Source organism: Hippichthys cyanospilos, chromosome 15, assembly GCF_059441005.1.
Source record: "Hippichthys cyanospilos isolate Australia breed blue-spotted pipefish chromosome 15, RoL_Hcya_1.0, whole genome shotgun sequence".
NCBI classification, from domain to species: domain Eukaryota; kingdom Metazoa; phylum Chordata; class Actinopteri; order Syngnathiformes; family Syngnathidae; genus Hippichthys; species Hippichthys cyanospilos.
Window position 1 is genome coordinate 2,793,255 of NC_142383.1, and position 22,535 is coordinate 2,815,789.

General features: G+C 41.0%; 2 protein-coding genes across 4 annotated transcripts in view; both read right to left on the reverse strand.

The window, feature by feature from the left end:
• tln1 (talin 1) overlaps positions 1-3,801 on the reverse strand; it is an 88,761-nt gene extending 84,960 nt beyond the window's left edge. Inside the window, exon 1 of the mRNA XM_088435188.1 lies at positions 3,671-3,801. The gene's annotated coding sequence lies outside the window, so the exon portion shown is untranslated. The remainder of the gene's footprint in view (positions 1-3,670) is intronic.
• Positions 3,802-10,932: 7,131 nt separating this feature from the next.
• prrc1 (proline-rich coiled-coil 1) lies at positions 10,933-22,137 on the reverse strand. Of its 3 annotated transcripts, none has more exons than XM_088435807.1 (9): positions 22,070-22,137; positions 21,016-21,154; positions 19,816-20,154; positions 19,594-19,736; positions 15,940-16,042; positions 15,469-15,632; positions 14,796-14,899; positions 14,369-14,471; positions 10,933-11,650 (listed from the first exon to the last, which is right to left on the reverse strand). In XM_088435807.1, the coding sequence occupies exons 2-9, from the start codon at positions 21,110-21,112 to the stop codon at positions 11,441-11,443; spliced, it is 1,263 nt and encodes a 420-aa protein (XP_088291933.1). In that variant the 5' UTR covers positions 21,113-21,154; positions 22,070-22,137; the 3' UTR covers positions 10,933-11,440. The 3 variants fall into 3 exon arrangements, with proteins under 3 accessions (XP_088291933.1, XP_088291934.1, XP_088291935.1); XM_088435808.1 differs by lacking the exon at positions 22,070-22,137 and adding an exon at positions 21,533-21,652; XM_088435809.1 differs by lacking the exons at positions 10,933-11,650; positions 14,369-14,471 and adding an exon at positions 14,574-14,667.
• Positions 22,138-22,535: the final 398 nt, after the last annotated feature.

Sequence of the window (22,535 nt, forward strand, 5' to 3'; positions counted from 1 at the left end):
CATATTTAACACCAACATATTTAGGCATTTATAAATTTGCATCAGAAATTCAAGTTTGTCATTATACGTGATGCTGCCAAAAGATTAAAAAAAATAATAATTTAAAATGAATATCCACGAAATTTGAAGAAGTCCAAATTACAAGAACATAATTTTATTTCTTTACTGTCAATTGAATCTGAGTAAAATAAAATAACACAAACATATTAAAAATGAAACAATAAATAAAGAAAATGCTTGCACTCACTAAAACAAATGGCGGTCGCAATCAATCAGTCTTTCCAATATCTCCCGATTTTTCTGAACCTCTTCATGCTCTCGTTCTCCATGTACTGAGATGTACAGTACAGTGAATCCCGTCGAGTGTCCCCAAAAGTTTTTAAAAGCACCGTAACACATTGAGGAGCTCTCTTTATCTTCAAACTGAGATTTACAATACTGCATATCCACTCGGGTGTCCCCATAAGTTTTTAAAAGCACCGTGGCGCGTGTGTCCAGCTGTGCTTCGGCGTGTCATTGTTGCCTTGGTTAAACAAGTTTGCAAATGCAGTGTAGCTCCAAACACCAAATCGATCTTTTGCAAACAAAACTCATTACCAGCAGAACTATTTTCCAGGGTTAGCACCCCTGGTAGCCCAGCCAGCCAGCCAGCCAGAAAAATGGCAAAGTTCAACTCACGCCCCTGTTCACCCAGCCATAAAAACAGCAAAGACAAGCTCACATCCCTGGTAGTCGAGTTGTTCGCTGTTTGGAAGTGGCGGACAAAACACATTTCCCCGCCCAGAATAGGTTAGCTAAAAGCTAGGCAACGACTTTAATGCAGATCAGTCAGGCTAACACTGCGTAGCTTGATTACTGCGCATAGCACCGCCTCAGTGCAGTGAGCATCCACTCACGTCACATTCAATGTGAGGTGGAGATCTTATGACTCGATTGGGTATTACAGCAGTCAATTAAGTATACGGGCCACTCACATATCCATCTGCGGCTGCGCAGAAGTCCGCAAGTGTTGAAGCGAATGCCCTAGCGCCATCGGGAGCAGGCAGATTACATACAGTCAGGCGACACAAGTTAGTTGAATTCTAATTGGCTATAAACTCTAACTTAAAACTACAACACTCGCAGGTGCGTAACCAAATGGATATAAGACATGAAAAGAACAGAATATGGAGAATAATATATATATATATATATATATATATATATATATATATATATATATATATATATATATATATATATATATATATATATATATATATATATAAATTTACATGACAAACTTTTATTAAAAATCTTATTGAATTAATACATCTTTTTAATACAATACTTTTAAAACCCTTTTCAACACAGGCATTGATTCACATTTTTTCAGTTCTATTTCATAGTTATTTCATAGATGGACAACTTGAACAAATACAAATATTTGCTTTACCGGTGGATTGTCTCCTGGATGCTAGCCAAAATAAAAAATTAAAATAAAATGCAAATAAGCCACACTGAACTATAAACCACAGGCCTCAAATCATGAGAAAAAAGGTTCGGCCTGTAGTCCGAGCATGAACATAAAATAAGGTATCTATAAATATACAAACAGTAATTTTGTACTTGTAATGATGACTGTTTTAAGGCCACAAAAAGTACTTTGATGTCATAGACAATCGGCTCTCATGGACGAGCCTTTCTTCCTCCAATTAGTCAGTTAAAATTGAGGCTCCACAGTACTTGTAATATATATAATCTTAAGAAAATAAGTAAATTGTTCAAGGATATGCTCACACAAAAGAGTTGTAAAATTATCTGCTTGTTCCATACTTTCAGGAAGCAAGTAGCAACAAGCCCCAATACCTGGTTGAACCTCCACTCCCTCACAGTTGAAAAAATTGATTGGCCAAAGATCAGATTACGCTTATTAAAGTGTGGGAAAAAAGTACATTAAACAATCTAGAGTAAGTCAGCAACTTCACTATCCAAGCGGGGCTCTTCCTCTCCACTAGCCTGAAAGTCATCCATTCATCAATCCATTTTCTTAACCGCTTGTCCTCACAAGGGTCGTGGACTTGCTGGTGCCGACAACAACTGTCTTTGGGCAGTAGGAACACATTGCACCGGTTGCCAATTGCAGGGCACATAGAGATAAACGAAAGGAGAAAACCCACGCAGGCACCGGGAGAACATGCAAACTCCACATAGAGTGCTGGAGGCAAACTAGGAACCTCAGAGCAGTGAGGCAGACCTGCTTACTATTATTCAACTAAACCTGACATCACATTACTAGTACCACCATATCAAAGAACGAGCATGTTCATCGAGGCCATAGGTGTCGAATTCTAGTCCTCGAGGGCAGGCATCCTACATCTTTACGGTTTTCTCTCCCCAACACACCTGATTTAACTGATCAACTTATTAGCAAGTTCTGCAGGAGCTTGAAAATGATCTTAATCATTTGAATCAGGTGTGTTTGAGAGAAAGGGTTCAAAAACATGCAGTCCTTAAGGACTGAAATTCAACACCTATGTTCTAGGCCGTGAATGTAAGACGTCAATTTCTTTGTATTTAACATATCGTTAAAAAAAGGTAGGGAACAGAATAGAACTCAAATGATAATTTAAGAAACTGCTTTATACTCCGGATGAATTTTGTAAAGTAGCACATGAGTGAGCTGCAGCTCAAATTTAAACCTAACAATCGATGTTATTGACTTGTTAAAATAATACGCAGGTGTCCAACTCCAGTTCTTGAGGGCTACAATCTTGCACGTTTTGCAACCCTTTCTCTCAAACACCCCTGATTCAAATGAGTCGGATCATTTTAAAAATCCTGCAGCTCTCTCTAATAGGATAATCATTTGAATCAGGTGTGTTGGGGCGAGAAAACATGCAGGATACCGGCCAATATCTTGCCAACTTTACTTAAGTCCCCGAGGACTGGAGTTCGACACCTATGGTAAGTGGGACTATATGATTTTTTTTTTTTTTTTTTTTTTTATGTAACTTGCCCAAACGCTGTTTTGACAAATGTGCCTTTCAGACAAATGGCAATGGTTTATTTATCAAAGTAGAGATTTATCCCTCTACAGTTGGCACACCCTCTCAACATAGCAGTGTGAGAATTGACACCCAGAGGCTATAGCTTTGTCTTTTGAACACAACACGCCCCAGGCGCAATTTTAACTCAGATGAAGTAATACTACTTGGTTATTTACCCTCACTGTCGTGTGCGGAACTGCAGCCGAATGAGCAAAACAGTAATGGTAGAATACGGAAATGTTCAAAACATCAAAAGTACACATCAGCAGAAAAACAAATTAATTGCTCGACCTCAATTGCAGACACCTTAGCTTTTTCTATAGATCACTGCACACGTCATAGTGTGATCTACAGTGGAGCCGCCAGACAGCCAGCCCCGCTACGGTATGAGCATGAAGCGAAAAGGCACAGTTAGCCTCCACTAGCCATCTCGAACTACACGCCATCCCGTGGAATTTTTTAAGGAAGTAAACATACACGCCTACGCGCTATTACTTTTTAACGGCACCAAATACAACGGATTTAAAAAAAATCACCGTGGCTAACTTTTCATTTTGTTTTCGCACCGAGTCCCAGGTGACGTCAAGGACTTCTTGCAAGAACGTTGGAAACTTTTCAAAGTTGAAAAGAGAAACCCTTACCTGAGCGTGCGCAGTGCTGCCGACAGTCCCCTTGGAATTTCAACAACAAACGACTTAGCCGTGATTTCAATTAATCCAAGAAACAGGACAAGTTTGAGCAGGGAGAATGGGCAGTTAGCGACCTTTTTTTCTGACTTCCCCTCCCTATCCGCTCCGGGTAGTGGTAGCTACAAACTCCTCCCTGGATGCATACTGCCTGACTGCAGTGGGGCGGGCGGTGTCCCACGTCACCCAGGAGGAAATCGGGGTCTAGTTCTTCTCCCAGTTTTCTGACTGATCTAATCTGTCAAATCCGTCAAAACAATCACACACTAACAATTTATTAATGATCAAGACGGTAGGGACCAGTTCCGAAAAAAAAGATGAAAGATTATGGAACATATAAAACGATAGTCCTCATTCATTACTTTTGCGTCATCTGGTGGTACATAGAGGAACAACGCCCCTGCTCACTGTCCGGTTGTCATAAAAAAAACATCAACATCACATTTACTCAGTTAAAATGAGGCCACATGTTATTGGCAATATTATTAACTACATTTTACGATGCTTGGTATTGAGTAAATATTAATTAATTGACCTTAAGTAACCATCCATTTGAAAAGAGAAGCTTTCATTAATTAACACCTAAACAAAAATATTTAGTTGATAGAAAAAATATAAACATTCTATACGTGCAAATAGTATGAATGAAAAGTAAATTACTTACAGATATCACTGATTTACAATTGTGTAGTAATTTAACTGAATTCACTCAAATTTAATCCATACAATGAATTAAATCCAAATAAATTAAATCTTTTTTTTTCTTATACTACAAAAGTAAATGGCAAAGTTCTATGACACCCCATCGAATGCCTCAATTTATCACTAACAAGTTAAGACTTGATTTGAAAACCACTTAAACCTAACAGCCAGGGCCTGTTCCGCTTTTTAATGAAGTCTTTAATCCAGGGGTTCTTTTTTTGAAGTCTGGGACCCCTTTTAGAAAGCAAATTTTCCAAGGACCCTTCCCATTGGAAATATTTGTGGACACAAAAAAATGTATATATTTAAAATTCATTAGCGTATTTAAATTTAAAACTTCAATAAGCGCCTTTTTCATTCACCGACAGATTCAATTTGACAACAAGTATATTTGTTACTTTTCAGCTATGCTGAAATTCAGAAAATAAAAATTGCAAATTGCACAGCTCCTGATAACAAACCAGGTTAATTTCCAATTATTTAGTCCAAAGCAACATTATAAAATAAAATGCCACTTTAGCTTTGCTGGCTTCATTAGCGTGCAATTGTAGACACAAAAGGCAGTTTGACGAATTTCAAAAGTATTGCATTTTAAAAATATGTTAACTCATTCAACGCTAGGAACGTATTTTCACCTTTTGTTTTTTTTGTGGAGTGTGGAGTGGAGTTTGGAGTGGAGTGTGGAGTGGAGTGGAGTTTGGAGTGGAGTGTGGAGTGTGGAGTGGAGTTTGGAGTGGAGTGTTGAGTGGAGTGTGGAGTGCGGAGTGGAGTGGAGTGCGGAGTGGAGTGTGGAGTGGAGTGGAGTGGAGTGAAGTGGAGTGTGGAGTGTGGAGTGGAGTGGAGTGTGGAGTGGAGGGGAGTGTGAAAAGGAGTGGAGTGTGGAGGGGAGTGTGGAGTGGCGTGTGATGTGTGGAGTGGAGTGTGGAGTGGAGTGTTGAGTGGAGTGTTGAGTGGAGTGTGGAGTGTGGAGTGGAGTGTTGAGTGGAGTGTGGAGTGGAGTGTGGCGTGTGGAGTGGAGTGTGGAGTGGAGTTGAGTGTGGGGTGGAGTGGAGTGTGGAGCGTGGAGTGTGGCGTGGAGTGTGGAGTGTAGAGTGGAGTGTGGAGTGGAGTGTGGAGTGTGGAGTATGGAGTGGAGTGGAGTGTGGAGTGGAGTGTGGAGTGGAGTTGAGTGTGGAGTGGAGTGGAGTGTGGAGCGTGGAGTGTGGCGTGGAGTGTGGAGTGGAGTGTGGAGTGGAGTGTGGAGTGTGGAGTGGAGTGGAGTGTGGAGTTGAGTGTGGCGTGTGGAGTGGAGTGTGGAGTGGAGTGGAGTGTGGAGTGGAGTGGAGTGGAGTGTGGCGTGGAGTGTAGAGTGGAGTGTGGAGTGGAGTGTGGTGTGGAGTGCAGTGTGGAGTGCAGTGTGGAGTGTGGTATGGAGTGTGGAGTGGAGTGTGGAGTTGAGTGTGCAGTGTGGAGTAGAGTGTGGAGTGGAGTGTGGAGTGTGGTGTGGAGTGGAGTGTGGAGTGCAGTGTGGAGTGTGGTATGGAGTGTGGAGTGGAGTGTGGAGTTGAGTGTTCAGTGTGGAGTAGAGTGTGGAGTGTGGAGTGCAGTGTGGAGTGCGGAGTGGAGTGTGGAGTGCAGTGTGGAGTGCGGCATGGAGTGTGGAGTGGAGTGTGGAGTGTGGAGTGGAGTGGAGTGGAGTTGAGTGTGGAGAGTGGAGTGGAGTGGAGTGGAGTGGAGTGGAGTGGAGTGTGGAGTGGAGTGGAGTGTGGTGTGGAGTGCGGAGTGGAGTGCGGAGTGGAGTGTGGAGTGGAGTTGAGTGTGGAGTGGGGTGTGGGGTGTGGAGTGTGGGGAGTGGAGTGGAGCGGAGCGGTTCTCTGCATGCAGACCTTGGTGAAAACAGTTTGGACATTCTCTGATCGGAAGTGAAGAAATTTGTGAAAATGAAACTCAATACTGTCTCCTTGGCTGATACTATATAAAGAGTGAAGCACACTCACATTCACACACATATTCAGAGGGAAGAGTTCACACATACACATAGAGCTAAAGATGAAAATAAAGAAGAAAACAGGTCTCAATGCTTCCACCCTGATGTTGACCATGGTCATCATGGAAGCTTCTGTCTTTCCCATAAGACCATAAGTAAGATTATTATTTATAAAAAAATGAAAAAGTATAGGCCTACCTCAAACTGTATTCTTTTTAATATAGACACAAGAAACAAGCAATATTAAAAAAAATCAACTAATGTTAACTACTTTTTTAACAGCATTTATACAGGGTAAAAGTTTGTCTCAGCCAGGGGTGTCAAACATTCGGCCTGCAGGCTGTTACTGGTCTGCAAATCCGGCCCACCAGTTGATTTTGTAAAGGATAAAAATGAGTTGATTTTTTTTAAATGAAAACCTTGAAATGTTTTATGAATAATAGTGAGGTTGTGCTTTTACTATTTTGGAAAAATTACATAAAATTACTATTACAGAAGACATTCACATATTTTGGTATTTAAAAAAACAAACAATGTTTTATTTGAGTAAAGTATAATATGCAAGAGATCCCCAAGAAGAAAGAGAAGATAAAAAGCACAACCCTTATATTAATTTCAGGTGTTTTATATGGATTGGTTGAATTTTAAGACAAAGCAAGAGCAGTTTAGTTTTGATTGTTGTGTTGTATAAATGGATTGGGTTAAGAGATAACGCCACTTTGTGGCCAGATTGTTTAGAATAAAAAAAACTGTTTATGAGATTTTTTTTTTTTCCCATAGTGAGCAGTCCATTTAGTCTTGAGCAAATGTAAGAAGTTTGTTTGAGCGACAACATGATGAAAATGAGAAAATTCGTGACAATAACTAATCAAATGGCAGATGAGGTTGTACCCCTGTAGGAATGTTGAACCATCAAAACCTTGTGACTGGATGCTGATCTGAGTGATTAAGCGAAAGTGTTCGTCCTGTCCATGGTGGTGAGGTCCACCTGAAGTGTGTTGATGACCCCAACTGCTATGAGGATCGTTGACCGATCATCTTGGATCCATATGTCGTCGCCAGAGGCAGGTACCACTGACAGACAGCTCATGCACTTTTGAGGTGATGTTTGATTGGTTTCGACATCAGGGGAGCATGTTCTCTGGAGCTTCCTCAGCTGCCTGAGAGCTGTGAGAGCTGTCACAGGACCTGACCAAGCAGGTAGTGAATTAGATGGCATCCAGCCCCTTCCCTGTGTCGGGAGCGATCCAAACTCTCATGAGTCATCATTTTTGGTTCTTCCTGTGGGGGTAGGAATCATTTGTCTTTTCAAAAGGGTGAAAGAGCCATTTTTTGATGCATACACAATTGAACAGAGAGAAGTATTGATTGGCAGGTGACATCACCCTCTCCAAATAAAAAAGGAAATAGATCCAATATATTTGAGAAACGTGAAGATGTGACTTTGAATTGACTGCTCACTGAGAGTATATTATGTATAAAAGCGTTATCTATGCAATGGAAAACACTGCTAATTGTTGAAGCCAGACGGGGTATAAAGATTAACATAGCCTCTGAGTGTAAATGTATGTGGTCTTATAAAACTAGTCCTACAGTTGAAAATCTTACTGAAGTAACTGATGTAAGGTGTGAGAATTTTAAAATGTGAGAATTTGAACAAATATGTCATAAACAGGTGGGGGGGGGGGGGGGGGGGGACTGTTAGAATAATTTTATCTAGGTTATTTCACATTTGTTCTTATAACAAATATATTAGAACTGGAAACATGGATATTTTTTGTTGGAACTGTTGGTGAAGCGCATGTGAGGAGACAACACTTCTCCAAGGGCAGAACAGCATGGACTCGCACCTACACCACCCCACCATCATAAACTCATCGTCTGCATTGTTGTCAGGACCTCTCCCCCAAAATCCTTAAGGGCAACAATGGCTTTTGTACCTAGGGCCATCTCAAATAAATGAATAGGGAGCAAAAAGGATCTATAACAAGACCGGAAGGAGATCTGAAAAGGTCGGGTTCCTGTCCGCTCTCCTTGCAAGAATGAAAACCTTGTTATCTTCCTCCTGTTTGTTGTCTACTCGAGTCGGATGCCAAGTTATCTGAGGATTCCAGCGGGCGTGGCAGACTCCAGAAAGACCGTGGCCACGGCAGGCTACCTAGAGTGAGCCTAAAATCCTTTTCCAGGACTGGACCTCAGCCCGCCAGCTGAGATCTGATGGTTGACGGCATTCCGATGGAGGAAGACAACGGTGGAGCTGTTTGATTTGTTGCAAACACAATTCGCAGGGCAACACCAGGCCAGCAAGGGGCAAACATCCCCAAGGAACATATCCCTATGAGACCCTCCACATGGGTGTCATTGAATTAAACAGAAGTGGCCCCTACAAATATTGTTTGATAATTGTAGACTCGCTTTCAAAATGGGTTGAAATCTTCCCAACCAAACAACCAGATGCGATGACGGTAGCAAAAGTTATTTGCAAAAATATCTTATATCTATTCTTGATCATGGTATTTTAAGAGTTATCTGGAGTGACAATGGCACTCATTTTGTAAGTCAGGTAATTGATAGAATGTCAGAGCATTTAGGCATAGATGTAAAACACCATTGTGCATACCATCCACAAAGTGCAGGACTGGTTGAGAGAACCTGTAAAAGGACACTGTAAAATTAAGACTGAGAAAAACCATGGAAGAAACAGGGAAATCGTGACCAGACTGTCTACACCTGGTGAAGATGTACATCAGAATTACACCCACTGCAACAGGTGTAACACCGTTCGATGGTCTATGGTAGACCATTCCATCTTCCGCTGTGGGAAGGACAATCAGTGCATGATAAGGAAGACACACTCGACCCAATGACAGAATGGCTATGTAAAAACATGTTGTAAATGCAAATGATCTGCCGAGTACCCCTCTGTCCTCCCCACAGGAACTACTGAAGCCCGGTGACCTGGTCTTGATCAAAGTCATCAAACGAATGTGCTGGTCCAGCCCAAAGTGCGACGGACCGTTCAGAATCCAACTAACCAACCCAACGGCCGTAAAAGTCGCTGAAAGAGACACGTAGACCCGCCAGTCACATTGCAAGCGTGTTCCTGTCGCCCCAGCTTCCGACAAGCAATTGTAACCATGACGATCTAGTGTGGGCTCCACAAGCTCGGTCCAATCGGACAAGGACAGCTTTTGAAAGTACCGGATGCTGAGGACCCAGGTACCCGGTGGGGACATGTGCTAGTAACCTCTGTCCCCCACTCTTTTTGGCATTCAAACGCCATCAACTCTTAAGACTCTCACCACCCAGGGGATGTCCAGGCCACGAGGCTACTGCCTCAAGCGAGGGGTAAAGGGGGAATTTTTCCTTATTAAGAAGGTTTTCGCCCCCTTCTGGCTCCCCGACCCTGTTGATAAAGCCTGACGGAAGTCAACAATTTGATGTTTTTACATTGTTTTAAACTCAAAACAGGGGGCAAATGTAAGATAAACTAGTGATAAACGATGATTCATTAGTGCAACAGCTTTGCTTCATGTATTCTAACTGCTACTTTTTCAGACACCACAGCGCCTCCTTATCTCATATGTGTGTGTGTCTTAAAAACAATGTTAAGGTCAAGGCCTGAATCGCAAGTTATCTGCAAGTTCTGCCACGGTGCACAATGTTCATGTTGTGCGACGGTTGGAATCTGAGACCCCCACACCTCAGTAACAGTTTTTAATAAAAAGGCTGCAGCCTGAAAGCTCAGAGAGAGAGAGCGAGAGAGAGACTTTGCAACGAGGCTGACATGGTCACGCTCTCTTTCGAGCTCTCCCCACTGCAGTGGTAAAACTTAATCTCTGACTCCTGTGTTGTTATTTACACCTCTCCTCGGGTCATTTGTGGGGTATCGAGCCCACTTCAAACCCAACAGTTACATAAATATAGACCATAATTTTATTGATTTTCCTCCATAAGACCTGCAAGGTAAAACAAATTTGACACCCCTGGTCTAAGTAGGAAAAAACCCTGTGCATCAAAGTGCCTGAAAAAAAAAGATGCCAATCCTTTTTATCACAATTACACTTCACATGGCAAAAATGTATAATTTTCCATTTGTTTAATCTTCAATTTTGGAGTTGCGCTGACTACAGCTTCTTTGACTGTTGCTGTTGTGTTGACTGGTGTCTTGTTTTTTTTTTTTTTTTTTTTTCCCTCCTCTTGCTGTGCAGCCAGTTCCTCCAATTTTGGTGGGTTAAGGATCACTTGGTCTTCTAAGAAGGAATGAAAGACTCTTACCTCCCTTACAACCCTGATTATACAGGGGGTGAGAGTAAGATGATATAACATTATAACAAATAAAGACACTGTCAATACTGAAGGGAAAGGCCATCAATCTGTCACTGACAGATGACTGTTTTGCTGACAAATGAATGGAAAATTCTGTGTGTTCCTGGGTCATTATAAAGCATTGAAATGGAGTTTGTGAAAATCAAGACCATAAATGGCATTGAAATACATTAACACAATACCCAGATACAAATAAAAATACATATTTAGACACACACAATGTATATTTATTTTTTATTCTTAAATGTGACAAAGATGACCCTTCATACAGTGTAATAAAACAATAAGGCTTTTGGAAATTTTGGTATCATGATTCATGTTTCAGTTTGTGTTCCATTCATTGTTTTGTTCAAACAAAATTAAGTGACAACCTTGGCCAAATATTGTATGCGTTGAAAAAAACTTCAGTTTTGACAATAGCTGACATTAAAAATAAAAGTCACACAAAACATTATTAATGACCCATTTTATGTATTTTGTCAAAAGTTACGAGCAGATGATTATTTCTAAAATATCTTCATTTTGATAGTGATATGCAACAATGAAATCCAGTTGATCAGTTGGAATGTCAATTCACAATTACAATTTCGGAGGCTGGCTTTGCTCAGTGAGGAAATACATGAACCTTTGAGTGACCTCAGCAACCAATGGCTGTCAGTTTTTGCATCTCCTTCAAAGGTTCCCAAATGCTTCCGGACAAAAAAACAAAACAAAAACGCAGCAGATCCTTATGCAGTCCTTGGAGGCAGCCTTTGCTTGTAGATCCCAGCCAAGGCTTTGGCAGCACTATAGATCATCTGGCGTTGTGTCATTCCCGTCATAGACAGAAGCCATTCTGTTTTATCGACGTTGACTAGGCTACGTTCCAGAACATCACCTACTGTAACCATAAGACCGGACCATCGAAGGCTGTAGTCAGGAGGAGTCAGGGATTGAGCCTGTATGCAGATGACAAACATATTTTGTGAGAAGTTTCAATCTTGTTGGCCAAACTACAGAGTGATGTTACAGTAATAAATATCATAATTTTCGGACTATAAGCCGCACCGGTATATAAGCGCACCAGCAAAAATTGAGCAAAAAAACTTTTTGTCACGGATAAGCCGCACCAGACTAAGTAGAAGGACATAATATCAGGTATTTACGCAAAGAGATGCTATATGAAGTTTTATACCTTCTTTTAAATTAAAATTTTCAGTCAAAACTATCTTTTCAATTGCCCGCTTACAGCCACTGTGTAAACATTCAAACACATTGCGCATAATTCATACATACAATCATACTGTACACACAATTATAAATACAGTGGGCCCCTGTGTTACGAACTTAATCCGTTCAGCGGCTACGCTCGTAACTCGAACTGCTCGTATGACGGGCAATCCAAACCTATGTTAATTCGTGAATGCGTGCATCGCCCGCAAAAACCTTAGGTAAAAACATCACGACTTTATACACATATTAAAAATGAGTAACATAACCTACTGTACAGTTAAATAACATATACAAAGGAAAAATGACATTTACCTTTGGGGCGACGTGACTTGAGCTGGGTGGAGGCGGAGGGGAGCAGAGACCAACCCGCAGAATTTATTTTTTTATTTTCTTAAACGGGAACTTTTCTCAAAACTAGAACCTATCACCGGCGATTTCCTTCTCTTTAATCCATAATAGAAGAAGCCTCTCAATTTTGTTGTCAATCAAGGTCCGTCCCCCGGCAAGGAAAGTCTTGCCCTTAGAAGATTGCCGAGCGGTTACGGCCATACTCACTAGCCATGCGTGCGCCTCCGTTTTTTTTTTTTTTAATTATCTCCTGCTTGGTTTCTATTGTCATCATCCTCTTACTTCTTCCTTTACCGCCACTAGCAATTTTAGAAGCCGTGTCTAACAGATAAAGTTTGCAAAGTCTTAACAACATTCCTTCCTTCCGTTTTTGACTCTTTTCTCTCCTTCCTTCCGTCCCGACCAGCTGTGCCATCAAGCTAGATAAAGGCGTTCGGCCAATAGCATATCGGCATTTCTGTGATTGACGTGACGCCGGCCAATAGCATCTTCCCTGAGTGAGACCGTGACTGACACAGTGACTGTGACATTGTAAGAGCAATAGCATATCAGCGTTACCGTGTCATGCATGAGCAAATGCTTTCGTTAATGAAGCAAAGCGAGGTCAATTGTACGCACACATTGACTGGCAACGCGTGGCGAATTCATAGTTAAAACCATCATTAATTTACACACATATTTTAAATTAGTACCATAATCTACTGTACAGTTACTATAACAAGCATGGATAAACAAAGGATAAATGACATTTTCCTCTGGGGCGATGTGACTTGAGCTGAGTGGAGACGGAGGTGAGCAGAGACTAACCCGCAGAATTTATTGATTTATTTTCTTAAACAAGAAGTTTTCTCAAACTAAAACATATCACCGGCGATTTCCTTCTCTTTAATCCATAATAGAAGAAGCCTCTCCATTTTGTTGTCGAGCGAGGTCCATGCCCCGGCAAGGAAAGTCTTGCCCTTAGAAGATTGCCGAGCGGTTCCGTCCATACTCACGAGCAAGGTTAACTATGCACGCGCCTCCTTTGTATTTTTTTATTATCTCCTGCTTGGTTTCTAATGTCATCATCCTCTTACTTCTTCCTTTACCGCCACTTACAATTTTAGAAGCCATGTCTAACAGATAAAGTTTGCAAAGTCTTCACAACATTCCTTCCTTCCGTTTTTGACTCATTTTCTCTCCTTCCTTCCGTCCCGACCAGCTGTGCCATCAAGCTAGATAAAGGCGTTCGGCCAATAGCATATCGGCATTTCTGTGATTGACGTGACGCCGGCCAATAGCATCTCCGTGAGTGAGACCGGGACTGACACCGTGACTGAGACAGTGACTGTGACATTGTAAGAGCAATATCGTTCCACGTTGCCGTGACAAGCTTTAACTACTGATTTTGATGACGTGGCAAGGCGAAAATATATGAACAAATACAATGGCCGGCATGTCAGATTGCTCGTAAGGCGAACGGTCTGTGCGTAAATGGGGGACAAAAAACTCCACGGACCGCACTCGTAAGTCGAAATGTTCGTAAAAGAGGCTGTTCGTAAACCGGGGGCCGACTGTATATATCAAATTACACACCAGAAACTTTTTTTCTAAGGAGTTATTCATTTTATACGTCATTTTTATCTTTTAAATACTATATTTTAAAAACTTTGAGCCATTGATTCACATCTTTTCAGCTCTATTTCATAGTTGGTTCTACAAAATGACAGACAGACACACATTTGTTTTAGTGGTGGACTACCTCCTGGTGGCTTGCAGGGAAGAGAAGGAAAAAAAAAAGAAATAAACAAGCTGCACTGGACTATAGACCACAGGGCTCAAATCATGAGAAAAAAAGTTGTGGCTTAGAGTTGGAAAAATATGGTACTCTTCGCCAATAGGCGGAAGCGCTATACAAGACGGTAAGGGGTTTTAAATGGTGTTCCTTTGATTCCTGTTCATTAAACTTTGATAATGACTTTGATGTTAGTATAGGCTACAAAGTTACAAATTTTAACTTTCTGGCGGGTGGTACGCTTTCACACTTTTTTTTTTTTTCTTACATTCATTCCCTCAGCCATTTGCACTTTTGCATTTAGATATTTATTCATGTGTACCTGCTGGACATGTTCTAGAGCCAAAGGGGTTGCCTGGGTGAATACCTCTACCCGGGTATTATGGCCAGGGTCCTCCAGGATCAAACAGCCTATATCAAACCATCTGAAGAAAAAAAAGAACAGCATTTTCAAATTGTGAAATTATCAGAAGAAGGGCCAATAAAGTGCATTTGCTTCAATATTTAGACATTTTCCTTTCGTGATTCACATATTCTCGGTTCTATTTTATAGTTGTTCCATAAATTGATACCTCGAACAGATACACACATTTGCTTGACCAACAGCTTGTCTCCCGATGGCTAGCAAAAAAAAAAAAAAAAAATGCAGATAAACCTCATAGGACTATAAGGTGCAGGGCTCAAATCATGAGAAAAAAAAGACTGCCTATAGTCCGAAAAATTCAGTATATTCTCAAGGAATGTCTTACTTGTCAGGAAAGAGCTCAGCAATAAATTTTTCCATTGAGACCACTGGCTGCTTCTCGTGGATCACACCCGATCTTCTCAAACTATCAATGCGCTCCTGAGCCCCCTGCACCACACAAACAACAAAGGCAGGTAAGTCAGTTGGTAATTTACGTGGTACAAGACTTGGAATCTTCTTGCTATTAGGCAACAATATCAACAAGTGTATTTTCACAGTCCTCCAAAAGATTTGGAACAGGGTCCATCCATCCATCTTCTACCGCTGTCTTCCGGGGTCGGATCGCGGGGGCAGCAGCTTGAGCAAGGAAGCCCAGACTTCCCTCTACCCGGCCATTTGATCCAGCTCTTCCGGAAGGATCCCCAGACGCTCCCAGGCCAGCCGAGAGACATAGTCCCTCCAGCGTGTCCTGGGTCGTCCCCGGAGCCTCCTTCCACTGGGACATGCCCGAAACACCTCACCGGGAAGGCATCCTAACCAGATGCCCGAACCACCTCAGCTGGCTCCTCTCAACGACGAGGAGCAGCGTCTCGGCGGTGAGCCTCTCCCGGATGACCAAGCTTCTCACCCTATCTCTAAGGGAGAGCCCAGACACCCTGCGGAGGAAACTCATTTCGGCCACTTGTATCCGAGATATTATATTTTTTTTTTTCCCCCTCTACAATGAGTGAACATACCTTAAGCCCTGCTGCATAACCCACAGGCTGAGGGGCAATATTCGAAGTGGTGATTTCCCCTGTAACCATGGCCATCCCAAACACCTCTTGAAAAGCATCTCGGACTGCGTCAACAATCATCTCTTTATCTGATGTCACAACAATGTCAATGTCCCCTCTGGACTCTATGGGGAGAGGACACATCTGTTATCATAATGTAACAATTTTCATTATGTATCTTTATTAGATTTTAAAAGACTGCTGCTGCTATTACAAAAAAACTGTCAGGAAGAGAGAAAAGGAAAAAGAGAAAATTTTCCAAAAAAATTTATTACTAAAGAAATCTAGGTAAGAGATTTCCAACAGTCTGTTGGACCATCTACTCTTAATTTCCTTCGAACATTGACCATTTGTCATTTTGATACTACTCTTTGGCTAGTTTATGACACTTAAAAGGTATCTGTTCAGAATATGAGAATTGGAGAATCTTACTGATAAAAGGAGCCATGCCAGGATCTAGAGTGGTAATCATCGACTCAACAGAATGTTTGGTCTTATCCAGAACTGTTTTAACAACAGGGTTCCCAGCAACACCCTAAAAAGAAAACAAAAGCCTCTGTTGTCAAAAAAAAATACTGGTCAAACAATGGGCAATATTTAAGATTATTTAAAATGCAGTGAAAAACATCAAGTGAACTATTTCTCGGAATTTGTACAAAAAAGAGAGACAAAAAACACCTACACTTGACGAAAACCTGATCCAGACTGGGCCTACTGGTGTGTTTTTAACCACATTAAAAGAGTGGTCAGTCATTCGGGACAACATTGTGTTATTTAGTTCAAATATCAGTGCTGTGACAAATCAAAAAGCAGCATGGCTAAGTCAAATATACAGTGGGCCCCCGTGTTACGAGATTAATCCATTTTGCAGTTGGGCTTGTAAGGCGAATTTGAGTGTCGCTTGTTATGCCAATATTCCCTAGTAAGAGTAGCCTAGCCAGAAAATAAGTGCAATTACCTAAAAACGCTTGCAGATGGAGCCAAAACAACACAAATACAGCCAAGCCCCTAGGGCAGGGGTCCGCAACCCACGGCTCTTTAGCAAGGTCCTAGTGGCTCCCTGGAGCTTTTTCAAAAATGATTGAAAATGGAAAATAATGATTGAAAATGGAAAATATTTTTTTCGTTTTAATGTGGTTTCTGTAGGGGGACAAACATGACAAAAATATTCTTAACATTTTCCAATGCTGTAAAAATGTGTAAACTAAATATTACATTTCAACATTTCTGTCAACGAAGAATTACGTCATAGCCTGAGACACGCGTTTCTGTTAGCAGGGCGGGATGCTAGGCAAGTGTCGGTTGTAAACAAACCGGCGGCCATGAGCCATGGATCCCAAAGGGGAAAAGAGAAAAATAACTGAGAACAGACGATTCAACATTTCTCGGACCGAATCATTTGCATTCGTTGCCAAATGCAGAAGGATTGCCTGAATGTTCTCTGTAGCGAGAAGTTGTCAAATAACAAAAATAGCAATGTGGAACGACATTTTCAGGGAAGGCGTTCTACATTTACAGCCGAGTACCCAGTTGGCAATGAGAGAAAAGGTGTGATTGCATTACTTCTGCAGAAATTAGAGGAGCGCAAAAATATATTTAAGAAGTCAATTGCATCTCCAAACTCCACGACTGCTGCAAGTTTCGTTGCAACCCGGGAGATAATAAAACGTGGCAAACCGTTTACAGTTAGTGACTACATGGAGTCATTCATCAACATATCAGAACACCAATTTAAGGACGACATAACCAAAACCGGGATAATACAAAAAAAAAAAAAAAAAGACACGCCTCTCTCCGCCAAGACAGTGAATGAAAGAACGATTAAAATGGCAGGCAACACCGATCAACAAATCAAGGACATTAATTCAGTGCCAGCATACTCAATTGCCAGTGATGTGATCGATATTGAACAGACTGCGCGTTTATGCAGGTATGTGGCTGATGTTTTATTTTTATAGATGCAGGCTACGTTTTATTGAACTCTATTGCCCAGATAAGGGCCACCTTATGCACGTTCCATTTTGTTTTTTCGAATCCTCATAAATAAAATCTTCTAAAATCCGCTTTATTTAATTTAATCAAAGCAATGAAACATAATTCATTAATAATGTAATTTAGTTAAACTTGAGGCGGCATCGCACAACAGAGTAGTCATGTGGTGTGTCAGGATGCACTGCAGGAAAAATAAACATTTTATCATGAAGCCTCATTATGTATTCATAGTTAATCATTTTCATAGTAGGCTAATATAGCTATTATAGATACATACAGCATGTGTTGCCTTCATTACAAGGCTTTTATTTTTTTGCGGCTCCAGACATATTTGTTTTTTGTTTTTTTTTGGTCCAATATGGCTCTTTCAACATTTTGGGTTGCCGAATCCTGCCCTAGGGTCATGACAGTTGTTTTTGTCACAAAACTGGGAAAATACCATAAAGAGGGGACGAAACAACTCAGCATTCCACATCTCAACATAAAAAAAAACGTAATCCAGGGACGATGTAACACGAGGGTCCAGTTTTCAGGTTATTGCACTTATTTTCTGTTGCCGTCACATGACTGAGATGCTGGTCTGCTATTGGTCAGCCTCACTCGTTTCAAAATGGCAGAACGGAAAAGCTTTGTTCTATCGTGAGTGGTTACAAAACTGTATTTATAGTGCATTTTACTGCTTAATTGAAATTTGAAAGGGTTAGCCATGGGTCCAGAGATTGCTAGTGATGTTAAGGAGAGAAGTAAGAAGATGATTTATATGGAAACAAAGCTGGACATAATCAATCCAAGGCCACCCTTAATAGGGAACATGGGCATAACAAGTGCCACTCAAAGGTAAATAAATCCTTTCTATATTATAGCAGTCACTATACTCTTTTAACACTAATTTTTAATATGTATGAACAATTTTGATGTTTTTACCTGGGGTTTTAAACGGATTAGCTATTCAACATAGGTTTGGATTGCCCGCCATATAGTGAATTCGCCTTACGAGCGATTAAACCCATATGGTTAGGCTCCTTCCAGTGTTGTAGTTTTAGGTTAGTTTTCATCCAAATGCAGGTTCGGATACATGAAGACAAGGACTTACAAGGGTCATACCTTTTCCCCCTTGTTCTAAATCAATTACCCGACTGAGTCAAGAACTGAAAGTCCAAATTGGAAAAAAAAAAAAAAAAAAAAAAAAAAATCGAGCTTTCAAAATACCATATGAAATTTTCCTTTCAATTTCCATTGACACAAAATACAAATCTAACAACTCAGGTGGACATGCTGTCAAAAAAATCCAAAATTTCACGTGTATCAAAAGTCATCCATAGAACATTGTTACTCATATGGTGCCATTAGTGACAGCGAATTATATCACTTTTTGCACTTTTATGTGGTGCACCGAGCCTGTTAAAGGATTATCGTGAATGAAAATTTGTCAGAGAAATCTCAAGACTTGGATCATGCCTTATGCCAAATTTTGTGACATTTCAATAATGGATGTGGCCTAAATGGCACCACAAAGTCTGATGAATTACAGTAACAATAAAAGCTGCTCTAACTTCACCAAGGTGAGCCCATCTTCTTTACAATTAAGCAATCGTTCCTTTAATTCAGTCCAAAATACATTCTCAAACTTACTGTATATTTCCATCGTCGAAGACAAATGTAGGAAATAAATGTTTTTCTTTAAGTGGGTTAGCCAGATCTACCTCATACTTGCTAAAGAAGGATGATTAGGCCTTAATTTCAAAACTATGAGTTTTCGTAAAAACGCCGGTGATGTGGCAAACAGTTGTTTGTTTAAAAAAATAAAAAACACACATGCTAATTTTGAGGCTTTTACCCTGCATACCAACTCAGGAAATTCTGTATATCGAACATGTAAAATCCATTGATATTTTATTCAAATATTGTGAAAATTTTACAAAATGGCCACAAAACCCGATGGTTCACTGTGACAACAAAAGCTGCTGTAACTTGATCTTCAACACATCTAAAAATTATTTTTTTCATTTTTGTGGTAGTTTCAGCTCCTGGCTAAAGGAAATAATTTTTTATTTTTTTTCCCCACCTCCAGGTTTGTTAAGCAGCTCTAATTACCTTGAAAAAGCCCCATATTCCTCCACCGGTATTGTCTGTAGATACTCTTGGATCTTCCTGCTCCTCAGGGAATGTGATTGGGGATCTGGTATCTAAAGCCCCTGTCATGACAGGCTGCTGAACCATAGGGTTAGACACTACGCCTGGAGATCAGAGGAAAGTCATGGACCAATCCATTGTCTCAACAAAAATTAATATTGACTACGCTGTTGTACATGTTACCTGGAATCGAGGATGGGCTTGAAAAAGTTGGCATCAGCGGTGTCTGTGGTGTTCGACCAGCATGACCCCGCGTGATGTCATATCCTGCGCTCATCGTAAAACTAGAAATAGGAGGTCCAACAGGAGGTGGACCAGAAGAAAAGACAGGTGGTCCGGTGGAAGAGGCCATGGGAGGCACAGAGGTAGAAGTATTGGCACTAAAGGCGGCAGCAGGGGAAGATGAAGGATGAAAGATGGAAGTCATGGGACTGCTAAAAGTAGAAAGAGGAGGAGCACTGATTGCGGGGGAACAAATGGACACGGAGCTAGTGCCTGGAGCGTTATGATGGCTTGATGGATCTGAAACACAAATTTTGGCACTTTATCATTTGAATGGCTAGCACCACGGTACCCCTCCATCTAATGTACACTCCACGCATATCACATTCAGGTCCAGAGAGGGCTATGGCCCGCGGTGGGCTAGCCCCCGCTGACCGGGTACCCAACACTTGTGCCGCCAGGGCTGAAGGTAGCTTATATTCTGTTCACCCAGAAAACATCACGGCAAATGAACAAATTTGATTCCACATTGCGTTTTGAACAGGTTGAACCACAGCAGAGGGCAAGCTGACAAGATCCATTTCTTTTATGCAGAAAGACTACGGGTGTGGCTTGTCAAACTAATACACCGCACTCCCAAAGTGCCATAAACAGAGTCTGGCCAAAATAAGATATTGTCGATTGTCGCAGCTACAGACACTGACTGGCTGAAAGCCATCACATGATTTTCATGAAACCAACTTGTAGGTTTTTTAATTTTAACAAATTTGGTCGGTCGTATTAAAATGCCAGGTGGGCCGTATACCGCCATAGTTTGCCCATGTCTGGTCTAATGGCTGTGAAGCAATTGTGCCGCGCTAAGCAGCGGCCAATCGTACTATTGCTCATAAATACGTGCATGCAGTGCCTTGCCACGTTTAGCAGAAACAAGCGGCCAATCGTACTATTGCTCATAAACACGTGCATGCAGTGCAGTGCAAAACTATGTCCATCATGTTTTTTTATGGCAGGAAATCGTGGCTTTATTTAAGGACTTTTTTTAATCAATTACAAAAAAAAAATAACGTTTCCAAGCATACGCTTGCGCACACACACAAACACGCTATTTTTGTACAAATTGGCTAAACATTCTCAGAAACAGAATCAAGGCAGATGTCCTACCTATGATCATCGGTGGAGGACTGATAGAAGCAGCTGCGCTCATTGGTGGCGTAGGGCTGGTTGGAGGTGTACTCTCAATCCCACTCTCTTCCATCATTTCCTTGACCTTCAACGTCCAATTAAAGGGGGCAGAATCTGACTGTAAAATTATTACAATTAGCGTCATTACCATATTGACGTATGAGCATTTTCTTTTTAAATTGGGCCATTCCATGCCAAAACACCCCCCCTCCACCCAAAAAAAAATAAAAAAATCTTGGATTAAACTTTGTGTACATGTTGACAGTGATGATGCAACACAAAATATCTTACTGGGTCGCTCTTCACAAATTAGGTTAATTTTAAATTGCCAAAATTGCTATTTAATTACCAAAATTCAGCTAACTGTTATCTAAACACCTGCTTCAATGGACCATGCGCCATCACTACTAAAAAAAAAAAGTAGAGCACGTTTCTTCAAACTCAAAATTGGCTTAGTTAAACTCAAAGTCATTTGGCAAAAAAATAATCTAAATACCTTTAACCCCTGGGTGTCCGGGGATTTTTCACTAGCCTGACCTTATCATCACCCAATTTGGGATGAGTTTGAAATGTAAACAGATGACAGTGGTAGTACAACACGTTCAACTTTCTGCTCCGAGGAGGAAAAAAAAAAACGTCAGGGGCAATCCGTTCATGTTTACAATTTACTGCATGTCTTTAAACATGAAAACATATCTGACGAGAGATCTAAGAACACTCCCGTGGGTGTACTCTTTAATCACATATAACTGTGGATACGCTTTAATATGTTGAATTATTCTCAGAGCGAGCGCAGTCCCATTAGCACCGTTCTTTACATTTTCTAAGCTTCAGTATGAACGCATTTTTAGCGAATTCAAAATATCAGCTGTACAGTACACATATACACGACCATTCATGACAAGAGCAGAAATATATCCAGCTGTGAAGCTGTTCTTGCCATTTGTATAACGTTTAGGTTTAACGTGTGTCGTTGAACTCGTGGAAGTGTAAATAACTAAACAATACGAACTAATAAGACTTTGTTACTCACCTGCTGGCTGGGTCAGCTCGGTTTTCCATGAACAACCACAGGCTCACATTGATGACGTCATGTACGCCACGTCTGCATTCTATTGGACTCGAGCTCCTCCCACTAATAAAAGAAGTCGCACTCGCTCATGGCTGTAGCAAGGACTTTATATCATACAAAATGTCGACTGATTACCCAATAAATGTTCAATGCTTTGCAATGTCTTATCTCTAATAATAAAGACAAGTGTTAAAAAGATAATAGTTCAGCAATAATTTCACATAGAAGGCCAAACTTCTCAGCAGATGTAAGGAACTCCGGTTTGTGGATCCACATCTTGCCTATTTTCGAACTCTCACTTTCAACACACCGGATTCAAATCATCAAGATTCTCAGGCTACTATAGAGCTGATCATTTGAATCAGGTGTGATGATAGAGGTACCCATCGAAAACGGACAGGCATTAGCTCTAGACCAGAGGAACTGG

Excerpts from the sequence above, each read along its gene's own strand:
- prrc1 (XM_088435807.1), bottom strand. The coding sequence starts at position 21,112 with ATGATGGAAGAGAGTGGGATTGAGAGTACACCTCCAACCAGCCCTACG. Across the intron at positions 16,043-19,593 it reads GAATATGGGGCTTTTTCAAG|GGTGTTGCTGGGAACCCTGT; the intron begins GTAATTAGAGCT and ends TTTTCTTTTTAG. Across the intron at positions 15,633-15,939 it reads TGGCATGGCTCCTTTTATCA|AGTCCAGAGGGGACATTGAC; the intron begins GTAAGATTCTCC and ends CTCTCCCCATAG.